General features: G+C 35.9%; 1 protein-coding gene across 2 annotated transcripts in view; it reads left to right on the forward strand.

The window, feature by feature from the left end:
* The first annotated feature begins 1,516 nt into the window (after positions 1–1,516).
* LOC106056784 (glutamate receptor-like) overlaps positions 1,517–22,842 on the forward strand; it is a 112,437-nt gene continuing 91,111 nt past the window's right edge. For both annotated transcript variants that reach the window (XM_056039406.1, XM_013213633.2), the window contains exon 1: positions 1,517–1,653. In XM_056039406.1, the coding sequence (XP_055895381.1) occupies positions 1,557–1,653 (97 nt within the window). In that variant the 5' untranslated portion in view covers positions 1,517–1,556. The remainder of the gene's footprint in view (positions 1,654–22,842) is intronic.

Genomic DNA, 22,842 nt, shown 5'->3' on the forward strand with positions numbered 1-22,842 from the left:
TTAATTCTAATATTACTCCAACCAAGATTAAAAAGCATTATTTGCTTTATCTACTTGCTTTGTTTGAATTTTTTTTTCGTTCGCGTCCTAGTCATACGACTGTATTAGAGATTTTAATACATGGATTCATAACTATAAATAGATAGCCTTTTGATGTATCTGATGGTCAAAGTAAATGAAGTGATAATAAGCTTTGTTTTTTAAAAGGTCTATGACAATTTGTGTGCACTTTTTACCATACAGAATCATTATTGTTGTTTTTATCTCTTCCGTGTGGAACACAGAATAATTTTCAATAATAATAATCATAAGGCTTGTCTTCTAAGAAGATTAATGAGGAACGCAGTATTTCTCGTGGCTAGGCAGCCCCAACTGCGACCTATATATTTTGCCACAAGCAGCGCAGACATAATCATTATCCGCCGGTGGTCGATTTAGATTTTCTTTTCACCGTCTGTCCTCGGCAGCGAATTTTCTTTTTCTTTTGGTCTCCAATGTGTATCCCGCGGCCTTTGTAAGTGACCTTCAGCTGTCTCGTTTTGAAGCCGCTTGCAACCAGGTGCTCTCGTCAATGTCAATTAAAGCAAGTTACGTTGACCACCATTCAGCTCACCAAAGACTACTTTTGGTATACGTTCGTCCCCAATACGGATTACGTGCCCCTGCCCGGCATAACTGTCAGATCATAAGAAGTCTTTCTATACTGTCCATACCGGTATTCACAAGGATATCGCTGTGGAGGTATTAAACTTTCACTCTATGACTTAAAACTTATTTTGAAAAACAAAATCGCAATAAACTAGAGATAATACAAAAGATTTGATACGAAGATCCTCTGCCACGCGTTGAAATATGTTTAAAAGTGTAGCAAGCTTCTTATTTATAGCTGGCAACAGCGAAGCTCAGTTTAGCATCGTGGACATTGTCTAGTTAATCGGGAAACATCTTCAATAAATAAACATTATGAACTATTATATTCCCACTTTGTTTCGCGGGAAAAGCTTTAATAAACAAAAATATGGATTTTCAGAAACATCTTTGGTTTATTTGCTGGTAAGTTGCTAATTTTCTGTTACTTTGAGAAATACGCGAAATAAATTTGTTAATTAGTTAATATCTTGTTCTGGCTTATCCTAGCTAATTTAGCTGTAGACCTTTTAATTTGGACTTTGTTACCGAGGAAATGACAAAAGAAAACAAAAAAACAAACTAGATTTTAGAAAGACCATCTGCTACATCTTTTCAATGAATGGACCCACGACGGGCGATACATATTCATTTTAAATTGCCGGGGGATGCCAGAGTGATTGAAGTGGTGTTGAGAGAAACGGGAGTCGGAGACACGGAATGTGCACCTCCTGGTCTTCAAGACAAAATAAAGCTATTAAAAAAATGGGGGGGTGGGGGGGGTGAACATTGGCGGAAGAGACGATCGATAACTGGTGAGACCTCCTGGCAGAGCGAGTGCTGGTCCCTGTGCTCTGCGCCCGACACAGTTTGGAGTCAACCCCATCGAGTAAGGAAAGTGCGAGCCAGTCTTGTCCAGTGGTCGGAATATGAAGCCGGTGTGTCCAGCAGATTCGCTTATCGTCTTGATTATTGTGTTTGGGAGTGTCCAGAAATTATCATGGAGCTACGACGAAGTGCCCATAGGTAAGGAAAGCCTGTTCAGAGTGTGTCGTTTGTTTTGTTTAAATAAATTTTTTGAAATTTGTTACAAGATCTGTCTACACAGTTGTTAAACAGAGTCTAAAAACAGTTGATCGTACTGACTGGGAACGTGAAATGTGTTAGTGAGTTATACTGTGGTGTGTACGCATATCGATTGGTTTGATTTGGTTGGTTGTTTACATACACATTTAGGTATATATATATATATATATGTGTTTGTGATATAAAGGTCCTACACGTAAATGTACTTTATTTTATTCAGGACAGGAAAAGGCCGAAACATACCATTACTGTGTGTTGGGTTAACTAGTTTTAGTCTTACTAGTAGTAATCCATTAGTATTTGTATTAAGCAATCAAATGACTCTTTTATTGTGTTGGGTGAAAGTTAATAGGGCAGGAGAAATGTAACCCTTTCAGACCTGCTGGCTGATGATGTAAAGCGTGTCTGTTACTTTGGCTGACGGTTTAGATGAGTGTCTTGTTGTCAGCACAACGACCAAGAGGCTTAACTTCCACAACGAATGTCAGATGCCCATTAGAGTAGGTCGGACTCAGGGGCGTCCTAAAAATCTCAAAGTTTAAAATCCTAGTCTACACATTGACATAAAATCGAGACCCCTGGGTTCGAAAGCCTAGCTGTTCATCACTCGGCTGTTCACCACTCGGCTGTTCATCACTCGGCTGTTAGAATTCTGCAGTTTATTTATTTGTCTATTTTATGTGTTTGTGTTGATAACTGAAATTATTCATAAATTCATACCATACATCTTGATCTACATATTTAGGTCTATCATTTTTTCCATCATAAAGCCATTCATTTTTCAAAATGTTCGTTTGTTCCTTTATCTCTACATAGTTTGTCTGATAGAACACCCAGAACTCAGTCATGCAGAAATTATTTTCCTTGATATTTTTGTTCACTGATCCACAAACTACGGCACGCGAGACATATCCAGTCCGTCACGCTTTCCTGTCTTTCCATACTTCTGCGAGCAACAAATGAAGCCGTCCCATAAGAAGTGACGATTTATTTTTTAATTATTTTTTTTTTGCGATAATGCAGCCATATTCACTAGAGTCGGAATTGAATATGACCTCCCACTCCCCAGCCGTAAAAATGTTTGCACCACTTTTCACATTTGTATTTATTTTAAATATTTGATCATTTCGATATTTCAAAGGGGTGATGGGAGAGAATATTTTTTTTTAGAAAAACAAGAAAAACAGTAAAAATATATTTTTAAAAAGACAATACCTCCTTTATTCAACCTTCTCCTCGAGAAAAACAAAAAGTCTTGGTTTAGCGAATGTAGAGATCTAGTACACCTTTTAATAGTCCAAAGATAAGTGTTTAGATAAACTTAGAAGATAATGTGCAAAATTTTCCTGTACATTAATTTTTTAAACTCTTGAATCAATAAAGTCTTACATTCGGATATTCCCGAACAAGAATGCGATAGTTCTTTCAAAACTGATGTAGGTTGAAGACCTAGATTTAGTCTCTAGCCAAATTTACATTTATTTATTTATTTGAAAAATTATGGCGGTCGAACTAGATCTAGATCTATTAGAAAATTTGACTGATCCAAACAAATTAATACAACTACACTTAATATTGCTTTGTGTATTTTTGTTTTCGTTAGTTTTGTAAAGTTGGCTGGCTGCCTGGTCGTGTGGTTTGCGCGCTGGACTGTCGTTCAGATTTATCGATGGTCCCGGGTTCAAACCCAGCCCGCTCCCATCCCCCGTCGTCCTGCGGGAGGTTTGGACTTCCTAGTAATTATCTTAAACTCTGATTGAATATCCGAAACATGTGAAACAAAAAAAAAACAAAAAAAAAAAAACACGTTTTCAAGACGTTGTCAACTTTTAGAGTGAAATAGAGTGCATCAAGCAACATCAATGCACTTCAGGCCCTTGCAAGTGATCAGGGAATTAAAAAACAATGACGAGGCTAACGACAAGCTTTACATAAACTTGATACACGTTCTTTAATGGATATGTTCATTTCTTGTAGCGCTTCGTTTGATCAAGATCATTTCTTATGGAGTTTGTTTGAATTATTAATGTAGAGATGGGAGGTGAGCATGCATCGAATTATCTGACCTTGGCCCAGGTGCTCGGTTGATGCAAAAGTGCTTAAGCGTCTCTTTACCATGAACTAAATATAAGTGTCACGTGAATGACGTGCCGTGCGTGTGAAAGTCCCAAGAGAAGTGTAAACATGGATTTTAAATTTTGACACTGGCTTCTTCGATCTTCTACACGGAAGAGTAAATTAATTTAAAGAAAATGATTTGTTACCGCAATAATACATTCATGATCTTCTTTAATATATGTTTGAAAACCTACACATAGAGGGGATGAGATTATTTCAGGGTCCAAAGGCAATAAGACAAGCAAAAGGGAAAGAACCTCTAAATACTACCTTTTAACTGAAAATGGCAGGGTTTAGCTACCTTTCTGATATATAAAACAAAATAAAATAATTAGTACTAATTGATTAACTAATTTGTTAACTTTTTGATGGATTCGTGTATTGTTATCGACTATGAATAATTATGCGAAATTTCAACTTGGGAATGGGAAGTGAATACAATTATGTCAAATAAGGGGACTAAATCCATATATGGTAAATGGAAGAAAAAAATGTTCAAACTTTTTACCAGACAAACAGACAGACAGAGTGAGTTAAGTTTTTTAAAATAAATATGTGCATTCAGTTTATAAGTTTCAAGCTTTATGTTTAGTCTACTTGTGATATTTTGTATTTTTTATATCGAATTTGAATTTGCTTAATAAATAGTGTGAGTTGAATCTTTTCGTGAGTTGAATCTTTTCGTGAGTTGAATCTTTTCGTGATCTCTACTTGAGGGTGAAAGACGTATAAGTTTTCAACACGGAACTCTGTTATCTCCACACTTAAACAAAGCTCGTGGCATACATTGGACATTGGGTCATCCGATTTAACTTCTAAATATATCAAGATATAGTCATCGCCCAAATCCATTGTAACAATTAGGTTACGACAACCTTAGAAAACACAGAAAATGATCGTGCTCTTCAAGGGATCTTTTCTTATTTTTTTTGTTTATATACACTCTCCATTGGTGTTGAAACATTGTGTTCACTAGCGAGTGTCAGTGACATAGTGCAAGAGATTTTGAAATTATTTACTTTATACCGTCTTTATTATACTATACATTTCCATTTGCGTTTTATGGATTAAACTTAGATTGTGCAAAAAAAAATATATACTTTTATTGCAGTTTACAATTAATATTAATCAATTACAAGTAGAAATACGAAAAAGGATGATACTGGACTCCATGATGATACTGGACTCCATGATGATACTGGACTCCATGATGATACTGGACTCCATGATGATACTGGACTCCATGATGATACTGGACTCCATGATGATACTGGACTCCATGATGATACTGGACTCCATGATGATACTGGACTCACTGATGACAGCCTGATTACCATCAGAGAAACGCAAAAGCTTTCCTCCAGGGAACAGAAGGAGAGGCAGGCAAAGGAAGCCATGTGAGAACAACAACAAGGAATGGAAGAAACTCTAATCCTGGCAAAAGACAGAGGAATCGAGAGAGACGGTTGCCATATATTGTGGTTACCCAACGGTTTATAAGGTGAAGGGACGAATTATGAAAGTGATTGAACAATTATTTTTCTTTACATCCAGCAGACTCAAAACTAATTTGAATAAAAAAGTCACCCATCATGATATCCATAAAACAAACAACATTTAAAACAAATATTGTCTAACGGTAAACCGCCAACTTTAAACTAGATATGTTTGAGAAAAAAAAAAAGTTTTTAGTTAAAGTGCTGGGCAATATTTGTCCCTGACCCTTTTGTGTTTAATATAAAAAAAAATAATTAAAAAGCAACAATGGTAAATGGAGAGTCAACATATAGCATCTAGAGACGTCTAGAGTACCACATATTCCAACTGGAAATCAATACGACCCCTCTCTGCGTTATGTAATACGTCTCACTGTTTCAAATGAGAAGTTTCCCAGAGTTTGTGGTTTTAATTCAATAATCTCAGGCGTTTGGTTTTGGCATTCACCCTGTGTCCCTGACAAGTGTGAGGAATCTGTTACACGGGGCGTTAGATAGGGGACAGAACCATTTTAGGTGCTGCTTGTGGGTCTAGCTTTGTGTGTGTGTGAGTGTGATGGTTACGTATTTGTGTGTATGGGGGGGGGTACACAATGGTGTGAGACAGAGAAACAAGTTGGTTTGGGAAAGAGAAGGGGTATTACTTATTTCTTACATACCATTCAGTTTACTTACCTATTTGTAAAAAAAAAATGTAAAGGGGATAACAAAAGAATAGTGTACATTAATAACATAAAAAGGGCGTAAGCTAAAATGAGGCTCAACAAAAATGGCTATGACGGATTTTAGAAGTTAAGCTATAGAGGTCGGGTCACAAAGAAAAAAAATTCTATGCCAAACTGGGGCTCAATGTTGTGTCCGATCGTCGCATGACATTCGCGAGACATGTCCTCCGACAGAATGAATCACGTATAACAGTGATGCCCAAAATACGACCCGCGGACACAGATATGGGGTTGGATGTCAAAGCGGATTGGCTGCTAGAGTTATTAGAAATGTTGTCAAGTCTATAGGAACCGTGCGTCTGTGGGTTCATTGCTTTATTCACCAACAAAGTCTTTGAGGTAAGGTTTTGAATCTGGGCCATGTGATGAGCTACTAAAACGGTATATATATATATATATATATATATATATATATATATATATATATATATATATATATATATATATATATATATATATATATATATATATATATATATATATATATATATGTATGTATTTATGTATGTGTGTATGTTGAGCTTAAAATAATCTTGAAAAAACTTAAAATGAAACTGAATGTAACTTTTATGAAACTTCACTGTAGATGTATGTAGAAAAGAAACTAAACATGATACTCTTAGCAAGACAGAACTCACTAAAACTCCACGTCTTTCTGTCACACGTCTCTCGCTTGATCTTCTCTCTTCAACTTTCACAACTCTATTTCTTAACTCGAGCTACGACAGACCATCTCGTGATTTCATCAGAATCTATTCAGCCTACACAACCAAACCATCCGCTCATCTTTGTCTCAATGTTAAATCAGAAACTTGCACACATACTCCACAACAGTGACGCAATGTAAAAGTTGAGCCTCTTTGTGAGGGTTTTCTGTGATTCAATGGTAAATCGATCGGATAGAAGGTATGATGTCCCCTAAGAGAAAAAAAAATTATGTCACAAATACTCTCCACATATACTTAGTACTATTGTTGACTCAGGGTCTACCTTTTGTATATCATAAGATACAGGGTCTACCTTTTGTCTATCATAAGATACAGGGTCTACCTTTTGTCTATCATAAGATACAGGGTCTACCTTTTGTATATCATAAGATACAGGGTCTACCTTTTATATATCATAAGATACTGGGTCAACCTTTTGTCTATCATAAGTAGAGGGTCTACCTTTTGTCTATCATAAGATACAGGGTCTTCCTTTTGTATATCATAAGATACTGGGTCTAACTTTTGTCTATCATAAGATAATGTCTTTCTGTGCAAGACACGGATACTATCTATTAATACAAAGACCATCATGCAACGCATCATCTTACTATTGTTTATTTGGTATTCAGCTCAAATTTAGAATTCACTTGACAACAGCTGTTCTCACATTTCATATGAAGTTGCGATCTGTGAATTTAAATAAAAGTAACCAAGATTTTAAGTAACTTTATGCCTATGGACAAGTTTGGGGGGGGGGGGGTTGTTATGTGGGAGAAGGTTTCAATGCTGTCTTTTCAAAAGAAAAAAAAAGTGTCTCGAGTCTGAAGTAAAACTCGAGCCTCCTCCACAGTGGAATGCCGACATGTTTGCCACTCAGCTATTCAAAGAACTATACAAAAAAAAAATAATGAAAGGTTATGTAGTCTGTTGTTAGGTACACATTTTTCTACATAAGCCTTATATCCCCATAGTTTAGTAGATACTCTTTAGAAAACAAAATTTATTTATTAACTAATCGGTTAATTTTTTTTTAAATTCATGTGTTGTCATCGACATAGAATAATTTTTGCAAAGTTTCAACTTGATCTGGGAATATGGGAAGTGGGAGAAATAACTTAACAAATATTCCCCACCCCCCAGGCAGACAGACAGATGTGTCTGTTCAAGATAAAGAATTTCAAGACAAAATGTAATTTTACAAGATAAAATTTCTAAAAAACTATAACGGTCAAACTAGAGTTTTCCCAGTGTGGCCACTAAGGTAGTAATTCATTTTCCAAAGATGTTCACCAACTGTCGAATTTCTAGTAAAATTGTTAGAGCCGTTTTCGAGAACCGTGTTCATCCAGGTTCTAGGTTTTACCCATAAATTTGCAAGCTGAATAGAGAAAATGTAAAAATACAGAAGTCACCTTTTAAATTCTATAAATTTTAGACTCCATCTATTGTAAAGAGTACGTGTAAAAAACACATTGAAATAATTTGTTTACAACGTGTCGTAGAAATTGTTGAAATAACATTTCATGACAGCCAATTTCTTTAAAATTTAAATCTACAGCGCAATTTGAAAAAAAATATTGTTCTTGCACAACATTAATGGCTAAATAATTGTTTATTTATAGAATGTAAGGGGAAATAACGTCAGCATTTGCGTAACTATTGGAAACACGAATAATATTGGAGAGTAAAATAAATTGCCTCCCCCATTCTAACCACAGGGAAATAATTTCCACACGGCGGTGCACTCACTAAATTGATGACCGGAAGAAAAAAAAGGAATTCAAGCCGTAGCATCCAATGACTCGCCATAAGCCTCGTTCTGATGTTAGTTTTATTTCCGTTTAAGCAAACGATCAATTCAAGTCGAATTCATTTGTTTGCATTTTGCCCTGAAACAAATTATATGATTTTTTTTTTTTGAGGCTGGAAGGAAGTAGGTCAGTACATTTCCGTTTAAGCAGTCGATCAATTCAAGTCTAACTTTTTGATATTGGTACAAATTGTACATTTTGTTGTTTTGAGAAAGTAGGTGAGTAGGTCCTACATGTTTACGTCTGACCACAATTTGATTAACTGTCCCGTTTGCCAGAAATGATACACGTCAACCCCCCGTGTTTAGAGTGTTGATATCGATCAGGAGTTTCTGCCTATGCTAATTTGTTACTAAAATAAAAAACAAATAATTATATTTAGTTCGGCGATAACAATGCTAATACAATTCCATTTACAGTTCTGTTTGTACTTTTTCAATCCCTAAAGCATGTTTTGGAATGGGCTGTTAGTAGTAAGCTTTCATAACTTCTCATCTCTTTGTTTCACTGCTCTTGTCAGTGTATCTGGGTAAGATAAACCAATCGTCTAATACAATTTGATGGGTAAGGAAACTCTTCCTTATTATAAATACTCGCCACAAGAGGTTCTCTAGTCTACTGAACATCTGCTGTACTGGGATAGGCCTATTTTGACCGACAAAACGGTAGATTTCAATCGCCCTGATCTGTTGTTCGTTGAAAAGAAAGAAAAGAACCGCTCCCGTTATTGACATCGCCGTAGCACTGTCTCATAATTTAAGAAAAACTGAAATAGAAAAACAAAGAAAATATAGGAACTTAGGGTTGGAGATTAAGCGTTTATGGAAGTTATCTAAAATAACAATATACACCATTGTCGTATATCAACCGAGGGGATAATAACAACTGACCTCACAGATATCTTCAAGGCCCTTGGCATTCCTAGGAACATTCTCGTTGCCTGTCAGAGTGCGGTACTGCAGTAGACCTGCCACATCACCAGAAAATTCCTCGGTGGAAACTGATAAAGGGACTACAATGAATTTTGTTTCTCTTTATCGAAACTCGACCCCTAGCAGCGCGAGAGAATGAATACTCGTTTTTTTTCTAACATAATAATATAATAATAATAATAATAATAATTTAATTTATATAGCTTTGTGAACAGATATAATGTAGGCTCAATATAATATAAGAGACATACAAACACGAGAGTGATAGAAATGGCATCACTTGAAGAATTGATTCCATGATGTGCAGGGATCTCTGAGGGGCGTATAGAGTGATCATTTAAATAAGGTACAAGGACATTTCTTTCATGTAATCTTATTGTTACGTATTTCTCGACTTCTGATTAATCTTCATGTAGGCACACATAAAATCAGTGCAAAAAACTTAACTCGAATTTTCCGTTTGATATAACTTTTTTTTACTATAAAATCTAGCGATTTGTCTTTGCACACTAATAGTGTAGAAGGCTGTTCAATATCTGCACTTCACTGTACTTGATAGTTCCGAGTTGTACTGAACTCTCCCGAGTTCTATCGACTCTTGTCAACTGAATGTTGTGGACGGTCGTTGACTTGTAGCACCAAACTGCTGGTAGACAACCACACCGCTGTAGGCGTAGTTACCTTAACTTGTAAAACTTGAACTAACTTGAATAACTTTTTTTGTGAACAAAACTAAATATAACTTTTAAGACAAATTTAACTTAAGATGAAATGAAATAAATGTAGTAGACCTTAGTAATATAAATGAAATGGTATTTTGAACAAAATCCAACTCACTACAAAAACACGTCTTTTCACTCTGGCAATATGGAGTTGTCTGTTGTACCTAAGACCGCTGACGACAATGACGCTTATATTGCATCATTCACAACCAATCGCTAACCTTTTCTCATAGTGCAGATGATGTTAGGTTTACTTGTTTCTAGTCCTTTGTTAACGAGGGTATTAAAAAGGAAACACAACAGCCAACTGTTAACGTGGGATGGCTTTCTAGTATGCGCTCTGTACTGTCGGCTCGATGGTCCCGGGTTCGAACTTTGGCCGCCGTCATCCCCTCAGTCCTGCAAAAGGTTTGGGCTAGGATATAATCATTTTCAATGCTGAAGGAACATCCGAAACATCTAAAACCAAATAACCAAACCAAACACCCATCAAGAACTGCTCGAAAGACATATCTTAAACAAACAAAAAAATGCCTGATCCCAGTCGTCAGCGAGATTCGAACCCCAAACCACTCGGTTCGGAAACCAAGCACTACACCACTCAGCCACCACGCATGAGTGATACATGGCTCTGGTTTTGAAACACGAAAGAAGAGTTCTGCACCCGCTGAGTTTATTTTTCGTATGAAAAAAAATACGGTTGATCCTTGTCCAGGCCACATGACATCCTCGTGAACTGCTAACCCAGGTAATACACAAAGATGTCGTATGCTAGGCCCCAAGGACCACTTTGTCTTTCCTTCTCATTATATTTCTGAAGAGCTCACCTTGTACCACAACTGTAAACACAAATCCATGCTGGGAGTTTGAGGTTTGGGATTTCCCCTTAAATCTAGAGTAATCTGTCTCGTTTAATGAAGTCACGACAAGGAGGCTCAAAGAATCGGATTAAAAAGATGGGAATTGAATTCCTTTTGGTGCGTATGTTTCAGTGCGTGTTTGGGCAAACGTGTGTCCATATATCTGTGGGTCATTGGTTTGTGTCTGGAAGAAGTCAAAACACACACACACATAAGAAATGTTCAAGTTTGTCTTCCAAGTGACCATCATTTGAACTGACAATTGCAGAGATAATGACCAGACTTTGATCGCTTACAAGGCCAGAAGTGAAGGGTGGAAGCCAAATGTTTTCCCCAGTTGGCTGACTGTGAGCTATAATAAAACGCCTGCGACAAAGTCTTTTTTTTAACCTTAATGCAAACTGGCAAACCATCTTAGCCTCTTAATCTTTATCAGAGAAAAGGTTCTGCTACCATTCCACTTGATCTGGTTAGAATTAACTTCTTACTCGATCTTTTCAAGTTTAAAAAATTAACTCCTTAGTGGAAAGGTCGACCTTTTCGTGCTTTTAGCATTAACTCTCTAGTGAAAAAGTCGACCGTTTGAAGTTTTTGAAACTAACACAGCGGAAAGGTCGACCTTTTAGAGTTAACTTATTAGTGAAAAGAAATACTACATTCCTCATTAATCTTCGGACTCAAGGACAGGCCTTATTATTAGTGAAAAGGTCGACCTTTTGGAGTTTCTAAATATTAACTCTCTATTCAGAATTGATACTATTGGAGTCTTTTTAACTCTTTTTGGTAAAGTGGCCCGTGACATTTGTGTGGACAATGTATAAGGTCCCTTGACAAAAAAGATTGTGTTCTACGTTTCAATGCCTTGTCTAATGGACCTCATTCACCAATCGTAAATAAACACATTTAGCCACGTCATAATATTGATAAAACAATGAAAATTACGTATCACGTGACAGCCACTATGGATTACATAATTTGTATAGAAGAAGATATATAGAATAACGTGGCTAAATGTTGATTGTTTACGATTGGCGAATGAGGTCCATTGTCCGATATATAGAGATGTAAAAAAAATGAGAATAGTAAGAAGTGTGTGTGGGTGTGTGTGTTTGTAAGATACATAAGTCTATACTCGTAAAGAAAAAATAAGGAGTTGGTTTTGAAATTAAAATTGTTGACCTAAGTATTGAATAAATCCTTGAATCAGAGAGAGAGGGGGAGAGGGAGAGAGAAAGAGAGAGCTGCTTAGCGAACGAAGATACAATGAAATGAATATACCAAAGTGAAAGAAACTAATACATGTAGTCTAATATTTCCCCAGAGACAGTTCAGTAAACCAATGCAGCCTCGGTATACATTAAGTAATAAGATAGAATGACGTCCTGCAAAACTTTACGTGTAACGTGGCACAACAATCATTGACTTAGAGCCCACGTGATGCGGTCATTAGTAGAAGACATCGCCTCCTGGCGGACAATTGCAAACTAAAAGGTCTGACTGGTCAAGTTCCTCATCGACAGTTTTTGTTGTGTGTGTCCCCACCTCCTCCTCTTTCAATCAACCAGTTCCGACATTTTCATGATGATGAATGTCTTCCAGCCCATTTTGTGTCCACTCAAGTCTGCATGCTCAATTGTAGGACCAATTTGGTGTATTTGTAGACGGGGCCGGCTTTAAGCAATACTGAACCTCAAAGTTTCGAGATGTACCGTATATTGTAATCAAAAGTCTTAGCTTTTTACTTATTTATTTTTATAAAAAATATTATCTATTATAAAAAACAAAGAAAAACGGCATACCTTAAAAGTCAATTTAAAGCCACTAGTGACAAAATGTTTCATAACAAAACGAAATGGCCAGTGGAAAGAAACCAAGTTAAATTTTAATTGGTCCATTTAATTTGCGTCAGATATTCTCATTTTTAGCGGCCCCCGTAAGGGGAAAAAGCCGCTATTAGGTTTGTGCAAAATGTCCGTCTGTCCGTCTGTCCGTCTGTCACACTCAGATCTCGAAAACTAGAAGAGATATGAAAAATATTATTTCATCATTAAATCCGGCTTGAAAAGTTTAGGTGCAACGGCTACTTTTGGTTTTCTAAAAGCAAACCGTTTAATTTATAAAATTAATTATGCAAGCGATTTTTTCATTTTTCATTTTTTCATTTTCATTAAAATACACCAATTCTAAAACAATTACGTAAATGTAAGGGAGGCAATGTTACAATATGCTAACAAAGATGGACAATTTTTGTGTATTTTCAGTATCACTAAGTCAAATATATTTTTAAAATGTACAGAAAATGTTTACAACAAATACAAATAATAGTTAAAGACGTTTTTTCTGGTCAACTAGCTGCTAAAATTAAAAGAAAACATTTCTGTTTGTTTATAAAGGCTAATAATGCACTTTGTATGTAAATATCACGCACATTTTTTTAAATGGACTTTTTATGCAGCGATTTTCGTGCAGTAGCGTAACGTCGCAACATGATCAGGTGCTAAACCAATTCCTTAAACTTTTTTTAAAAATCAGATTTTATTTATTTTTTGTTTAGTGCCCCCATCCGAATAAAAGAAGCTTATTTTTGTGCGTTTTGTCTGTTGGTCGGTCTGTCCGTCACGATTAGATTTAAAAAACTAGAACTCTAAAAGCTATTGAAAATCTGATTTACCCTTTAATGTTCCTCCCATAACATCTCAATAGTTTTAAGTATCTAAAATTGATTGTTCCGGATTTTTTTGTGCAAAACTAATCAACGCCAACAAATGTTTGTTTGCTCTTCTAACTTATATTACATTCAATTTCCATGCTTAAACGTTGCAAAAACACATTATCAATAATATGTTGTTCCGTTTTTTATGTAAATAGCATATTAATGCTAAATCATAATCTCTATACTGACTTATATTTCATTAAGTGTAAAAATGTTCCGGATATTGTTTTATAAAACATGAATTATGCCTAATGATTGTTTGAAATCGCATAAGGCTTTTAAAAAAAGTAATTTACTAGAATTGATTACTGAAAATTACTTTTTAGACATTTAATTTTCTTGTAAAACATAACATAGAAGTTTTGTAATCGATAAAGAAAGTTCCGGATTTTGTTTCTTACAAATCGTCGCCAGAAATTTCCGAATTTATTTAAAAATCTACTAACGCCAAATAATTGTTTGAACTCCCTCTTCTAATTAAAAAACAAATAATCTTCTCATTTACGAAATAATTTTTTTACGGATTTTTATGAAAAATATTTTAACTCACTACTCTCTTACAGTACATTTAACTTTCTACCTAAAACATTAAAAAATCTAATTATCGTTAATATTATGTTCCGATTTTTAAGGAAAACAGAATCCAAACACCAAAGTAAGGTATGAAAATCTCTCCACGTGGCTGTAGTATATCTAATTTTTATACGAGACCATCCAAAAAATTTAATTAACGGTATTACATTTATCTGAAATTCTCTTTTTCTTTTACTATTTATACAAACATCCGGAACAATCTATTATATAAACTTTTCAATTGTGTTCATACCTAAAAATTATTGCGATGTTTTGAAACGTAAAATAAAGGTTAATCAATTTTTAATAACTTTTAGTTGTTTTTTTTATATCAAGATAACGGACAGACCGACTGACAGACAAAACGCAAAAACAATGTGGCTTTGATCCTTTTTAAATAATATCTATTAGAACTCAGTGCACCAATGTCTATGAACCCTCGTTAAATATCTCGTGTAAATAAAGACATTTTTTTTTATGGTACCGGTACTAGCCTATTGTGAGGTAATGGAATTTTTTTTCTTTGACGTCATATGAATGGACTCTTTAAATGTAATGTTAAAAGAACGCACTCGGTGCACCAATGTCTATTAACCCTCGAAAAAATTGCTTGTATTAATGAAAACATATTTTAGTCTAACTAAGCCGTGTGACGTAGTGTTTTTTTTTCCTTTGACGTCACATGGAATGAATTCTTTAAATGAAATGCTAAAAGAACGCACTCGGTGCACCAATGTCTATGAACACTCGAGAAATGGCTCGTGTTGATAAAGGTGATTTTTAGTCTAGCTAGGCCTTGTGACGTAGTGTTTTTTTTTCCTTTGACGTCATATGGAATGAATTCTTTAAATGAAATGCTTAAAGAACGCACTCGGTGCACCAAAGTCTATGAACACTCGATAAATGGCTCTTATAGATGAAGGCGATTTTTAGTCTAGCTAGGCCGTGTGACGTAGTGTTTTTTTTTCCCTCTGACGTTATATGGAATTAATTCTTCAAATGAAATGAAAAAAGAACTCGGTATAGTAATGTTTATTAAGCCTCGTTATGTGACTCGCGTTTAAAAAAGGAATGATATCTTGATTTAGATCTAATCTAGATTTTTTAAACTAGATCTAGATTTTTATTACAGTATATCTAGATCTGGATTTATATTCTAATTAAAATTATTTTAGAGTCTAGATCTAGAATTTCTAGATCTAGTTTAGACTAAAATAGACTAGATTAAGATGTAGAATTTCAATTTCTAAACTTAAAGTGTAAAAAAAAAGTGTAGATTTTCATTTCCAAACGTTTTGATCAATATTGTAATGTTTTAATATACTAAAACTAATCTACTATTTTTTATAAAATTTAAATTTACGGCAAATGAATCTTTGAAACATTATTACTTTTGACCATCGGATGGCTGCCTGGTCGTGCGGTTTGCGCGCTGGACTGTCGTTCAGATTTATGGATGGCCCAGGGTTCAAACCCTGCCCGCTCCCATCCCACGTCGTCCTGCGGGAGGTTTGGACTAGGAAGTAATTATCTTCAACTCTGAAGGAACATCCGAAACGTGTAAAACATTTTACATCAAAATTAAATCACCTCTTGAATATTATTTGCGAATATGCAGATCCGACAGGGATCCGACTTCGACGGGGGCCGCCTCTGAGTTTGTGTAACACAAACTCTCTTTGTAATCTTGTTTTTTTCAGCATTTCTCAACCAAATTGTTGAAACATTAAAACATTATTATTTAGTTTCATAATTTTGTTGCGTTAATGATCACATCAGTTGCAGAGTATGCAAGCATTACATACCGGCTACGTTCATTTGTTCCCAGGCTATATATGGTTTACTATGGCCGGAACATCCCCCTTTTTTTAATTTTAATAAACGGGACAAATTTTAACGATCCCACAAAATACTTTTAAGCCCGTAAATTATTGTGCCTCTAATAAAGAAATGAAAAGGCCCAATCTCTCTCTCTCTCTCTCTCTCTCTCTTTCTCTCTCTCTCTCTCTCTTTCTCTCTCTCTCTCTCTGGAATCCATGTAAGTTTTTTCACCATTTGCATCATAATGTTCTCTGACATAGACATTTGACTTGATCTGGAACGACTGCTTTATAATGCTCCCTTTTTTCCCACGACACACACACGCACACATACTTTTGGCCAGTGAATTATAGTATCACTTTCACTTTTCCGCCTCCACCATCTCACGAAACTCATAATCCCTGTCTCCACCAGTATTCGAACCCAAGACCTATCGGCTCAGAAAAAAAGTGTTCATTGCAAATAAATTGATCTACCTGATTCCTTCCAGCATTTAGCCACAACGTCCCTTGCAAATAGATTGATCTACCTGATTCCCCCCAGCATACATACTCGCAGTCTTGCAGACGTGATCAGAATCATAGAGCACATAAGAGATCATATCCTTAAATCTCTCTCTCTCTCTCTCTCTCTCTAACCGTGTGTGTGTGTCTCTATTTTTTTCTCTCTGTAAGTGTGTGTGTCTCCAAAGGCATGCTGTATTTTTTTTTATATCGCCGCGTGACGCCCGTTGTTGCCTACAAATATTTACACAGCCTCCCAAGGCGCCCAATTTCGAAACCGGGTCGTGGCGCCGAACATTCTCATGGCCACTCAATATACTGACATTTTCAATTCCATCATATTCATGGCGACTTATTTATGTAACGGTTTATAAGAAGCAAGTGTTGGACACTGACAACGTAACGAAAGTTATAAGTCAAGAATTACAAGCCCCAGCTCCCTTCAAACTGCCCCTAATCTCTCTAAAACTACATTTATCTTATATTTGTACGACACAATCGGCGCTGATCACTAGATGTTATATCTCGAATCCAACTACATCTAATGTTTACGCTCAAGGAACACCCACAAAATATGGAATGCCATAGAATTAACCAGTAAAGAAAATCTTATTGCCAGATTTCTATTTGCCTTAAGAAGAATGTTGCCATATCTAGCTATAAAATAGCGATGCATTTATTGTTGATTTGTATCTAGGGCATTGTGGTACGCCTGATGGGAAATAGACCAACATGCAGGAAACAAAAGTTAAGCTGAATAGCTTTAAGGTTGTGAAAGTATGTAGAAGTATATCCTAGAGCAGAGATTCTCAAACTTTTTAGACCCCGGGTCACCTTTATGTAGTCAAAATTTACGCATAAGTGAAATAACTACATATATGTATATTATTTAAGTAAGAAATGTATTCTAGATAATCCATGCGTTGAAGGAGTGTTTTTATTGAGATTATAACTTTAAAAAAAATGAGGATGGCTCAACGAACAAATTTCAAGTCGGTTTCTTGTATTTGTGATGAGGTTCATTACCGCACGTTGTACCAATAAGAAGACCGAGGAAGAAGTCAACAATTTCTTTCCTATGATCCATAGTGTAGGATATAAATTTGGAATATGTTTTTTGTTACCAGAATGTGTTTCAACATTGGTTTAAGCTCCTCGACTATTTCAATAAGCTGCTCTTGCATTAAGTAAAATAAGTGGTGGCAGAGTGCTTAAGCGCTTGGCTTCTGAACCTGGGGTCCTGGGTTCGAATATTGGTGACGACTGCGATTTTGAATTTCGGGATTCTTAGGGCGTCAACTCCAATGGATACTTGACTTTAATTTGGGGAAGTAAAGCCGGTTGGTTGTTGCGTTGGCCAATGACACTTAACATCGTCTGCCCTATAGATCTCAAGGTCTGAAAGGGGAAACTTTGCATTAGTATGGATTTATTATTGATTGGCATCTTAGTTTGTCCATTCGCAAAAGGGTTCCAGACCCGGTCAGGAATATCCAAGTAAAGAATGTTTTCAAATCTTTGGTTTAGGCCGTCAATAAATCTATATACATAATTTTCTTCATGGCTCAGGAGTTTGGACATCAAGTAATGGAAAGATCTTTCTTTTATTTCTGCAAGTCGGACGGACTAGAGTTACCCCACGTAATTTTAGAAGCGAAAAAAAAGAGGGGGGGGGGAGAAGAAGAAGCATTCACCCGTCACTAAATAGCAGGGCCGGACTTAACCATTGTGGTGCCCAATGCGAAACGGATTTCGCGTGACCAAGTTTTGGGTAAGGATACGGATAAGTGAAAATAATAGTTTGTATTAGAAAATAAATTCGTCTGTGCATTTTATTCATTTTTTACTACGCACAGAATTACTTTACGAGCCTTGCGTGTAGCGAAGTCATACAGTATATAATAAATTTCCTACATAGATCACGCTCAATAGTAAGAATTATCAAATGTTTAAATCTTTCTAGTAAGAATTATCAAATGTTTAAATCTTTCTACTAGAATTGTTGACCTCAAGTAATTCTTCATTAGCTTGAGGCGCGAGAAGCTTCTTTCACTAGATTCCACAATTACGTGATAATGCCGTTTTTATTTATCGCTCGTGGAATTGGCGTTTTCAACATTGACACCCAAAATGACAATTTTTGTCTATATATTTCAGGAGTTTTGTATGAGTTTTCAAAAGATTTTAATAATTTCCAGAGATTTCCAGGACTCTTCGTATATTTTAGAATTTCAGGAGATTTCCAGTAGCTCCTTGTAAATCAGGAGGTCTCGGGAAATCTGTTATAAGTTATAAAATGGTTTAATTTAATAATCTATACATCTTAGAATTAGCGCGGGTCCTATAAAAGTCACTGTGGACGCACAGGTTGCATTCGCCTAAGACCGGCTTTGCAAAATAGCGGCGCATGCTACACCGTATGCTACACCGTATGCTACACCGTATGCTACACCGTATGCTACACCGTATGCTACACCGCCGATCGACTAGTAGTACTTAATAGACATATTAAATAGGGGCGAGTTATTTATTTTTCAAATTATCCGAGAAGATAAAGCGGCTTTTAGTGAAGAAGTTATTTTAATTGTGTACAATTTTCCTCTTTCTTCGGACCTCCCTCGGTCGTCTCGCGGACCACCGTTTGAGAAACACTTTCTTATAGTAGTCAATTTAGCTCTAATTAACTTAGAGACACATCTATTAACTAAATTTATACGAACGGAGTTATTATTATTATTTTTTTTCTTTGAAAAAAAAAGATTTTTAAAAATATATCCTGCTTATTTTGCTTCTCGTTAAGTTCAAGTGAAACTATTCCTTGTTGGATTGTTAAATAGATATTTAAAATCATGTCATGAATGTATTAAACTAATTGTATTTCAATGGCCACTGTCAACACACTGTAAGGCTAAAGGGGCGAGTAAAACGTAAACGAGAAAAGAAATTGAGTTAAAAAGCAAATTAGTCTTTGTAAACGTAATAGTCATAGAATCGACTACCAGGTGGCCACACAGCGTCACCAGTGCATCTACAATCAAGAAATGCCCTTGTACCTTAGTGAACTGATCACTCCACATGTCCATCTGGGCGCTCTACGGACTCAACGCTTCTAGTGATGCCACGTTTCTCCCTCAAACGTTGCGGTTTGCGGGCTTTTTCAGTACAACCAATGGTTTGGAACTCATTCCCCATTGATCTCAGACAGACAACCTGCTTCACTACATTCAAGAAGAACATTAAGACCTATCTGTTCAAAACTTTTTTTTTTTAAGATTAGCTTGTCATTTTAACTCTCGTGTTTATGTTTGTAATGTTATCACAGCGCCTTGAGCCAACATCATGTTTGTTAACAGCGCTCTAAAAATGTAATTATTTTTATTATTAGTTTGCGTGAAAGAGTTTTTTTTTTAATTTTCAAATACAATACTTAATTAATCGTGGAAATTGCTAATTAAATATGTAGAATGCGTATTGAATTTTCAGAAGGGAATGGAAACTTTCCCAGTGAACATTGATATTCAGTTTATTTTCAGAAGGGAATGGAAACTTTCCCAGTGAACATTGATATTCAGTTTATTTTCAGAAGGGAATGGAAACTTTACCAATGTCACATAATTGTATCTTAATGCATGGCTGTTGATCTTCGTATCAAATCCTCTCTATTACCGCTAGTTAGTTGTCCATTTGTTTTTAAATAAGTTGTAATCATCGAGTGAAAGCCCAATGCTTATCCCCTATACGGTATTACGGTAAACCTTCTAAAAAAATAACTTATCTACACTTCCTTTTTTTTTTGTACACCGGATACACCAAAAAGAGAGCTATTTATAGTTTTTTCCGTCATGAATGAAAATTTCCAATAAGGCTGAATGGTAAAACGTTTGGCTTCCGAAACCAGGGGTTCTGGGTTCGAATCCTGGTGAAGACTGGGATTTTTAATTTCGGGATCTTTAGGGCGCATCTGAGTCCTAACAGCTCTAATGAGACCCTGACGTTAGTTGGGGAAAAATAAAGGTGGTTGGTCGTTGTGCTGGACATGACACACTCATTAACTGTGGCCTCATACAGAAACAAATGACTTTTTTATCATCTGACCTATAGATCATCTGGTCTGAAAAGGTAGTTATACTTTTACATACTAAATCTACTTATTTAAACTCTTTTTTTTTCTCTCCCCTGAAAATAACCACACCCGAGATAAAAAGTTCGAATAATAAGGTGTTAGGCGCTTCCGCGCTGTGTCTGTAGATAAATCAAACGGAGGTAGCACTCAAATAACGAAATCTAATAACACAGGCGAAAGGCCAACAACATAGGCCTAAGTTAGTCGACGCTGACAGCGAATGTCGAACCAGAAGTTTAATAATTATGAAGGGAACCGTCGAATCTAAATCTCTACGTCCATAAAACTGCCATAGAGAAGAATTTTAAAAAAAGCATAATTAGCAAAGCTAGGGGTCTACTGAAAATGGAAAACATGGTAAGTTGCCTGCAAGATTTGAGGTTTTTAGAACCACTGCTTTACACAATATGGTAAACAGAAAAACTCGACTAGCAAAAGTTTTAATATTTACATCGATAAAAAATGGTGTTAAATATGTTATCTCTTTTGATGAACTTCTTTATCGCTGTAAATGTATTCTTTAATTCGGTGACATTTGTCGCTCTGTTCTAATCTCTGTGTGTGTTTTCTTTCTAAACCAACAAACGTTTATGAAATTGGAAATCAGATGTATTTCCTGCAACATACACTCACTTTTATGTTAAAACAAAACAATGTACAGGACATCAGATTAACCCAGTCTATATAAAAGTGGATCATCAATAATAGATTTATGTCATATAAGACTTCAAAACGAAACAAATAAAAACATGACACATTTTAGATCAGTAAATATCAAGTAATACAACCTACGCTGATTCCTTTTTTTAAATATATATTTTAAATAGACATTTACAATTAGTTGATAGTTCGTTTTGGTGACCTAGCAGTCCTAGCTGTATTTTTATTAATTGTTATAGGTCAAAGGTTTTTGATGGTACCATGTCGCCAACACAGCTCCTAACAGTTGCCATAGACTTGCATGAACTGGTAGTGATAAGGAAGTCGTAAGATTTCCAGAAAAGAGTTTTAAAGCAATACATCGTTCAACAACTTAATATTTGCACCAAGATTTATCAGTAGGCCTATTACATGTTTTCTTTCTTATTTCATTGTGCACGTGTGAAAGTTTGTGTTTGGTGTGGAGAGAGGCTGGAGAATCCACCAAGAGCTAAGTTGAATAAACCCAGCCTTATACGTACTTATTCACCACCACGAAAGCTCCCCCTCTCTATAATCTGAAAGAAAGTAAGGGCGGTAATAAATGACTATAAAAATAACTGTCAAAGAAACAACAAATTGGTCGCTATCGATACTGTCAGTTATGCGGTAATGAGTTTACAGATACAAATCTACGGCTGGGCAAAAAGAAATCGATTACATTGAAAAATCGCGGGCGAGTTCTCATCGAGGAGCAGCGATACTTTCCTTCCCGGAAATAAATACAACTCACAAAAAAACAAACTTGAGTATTGAGACGGGAGATTAAATGAATAAGTGAGGTGTGCAGGAGAGAGAGAGAGAGAGAGGGAGGGGATGTTCTTCTTCCCTCTTTAATTCTCACTTCCAATCGATGCAAACTGAAAAGGGGGCAAGGGGCGGGAAGCATGCTACGAAAGCTGTAACTTGTGCTTGGAGCAGACGACAAAGTTGATTGTTACATCCAAGGCTCGCAAGAGGACAGACAGATGCAGAGCTCCTTCTTGATCTTTCTAAATTGTCCTCTAGTGTCCTTTTTTTTTTGCTTTGCTTTTTATTTACTTTGGTTGAGTGGGATAGGAGCAGACGTCACGGAAGGTCTGGGTGACGGTTTGTAAATTTAGGATTAGTCCATACGTGGTTCATAAACAATTCATTACTCATGAATAAAAATGTTTTCATATCCTTAAGAAAGTCTTTTATACTCTAGTAGCCATCAGCCATATAGACATTTATAATTAACACTCGTGCAATAAAGGGAATCGTCCATAAAAGCAGTTTAGACTAGTTCGTGAAATAAAATGGCCGCTCCATGATCTGTGTGAAGTTTACAAGCTGAATATT

The sequence above is a fragment of the Biomphalaria glabrata genome, chromosome 8, assembly GCF_947242115.1.
Source record: "Biomphalaria glabrata chromosome 8, xgBioGlab47.1, whole genome shotgun sequence".
Classification (NCBI taxonomy): Eukaryota; Metazoa; Mollusca; class Gastropoda; family Planorbidae; genus Biomphalaria; species Biomphalaria glabrata.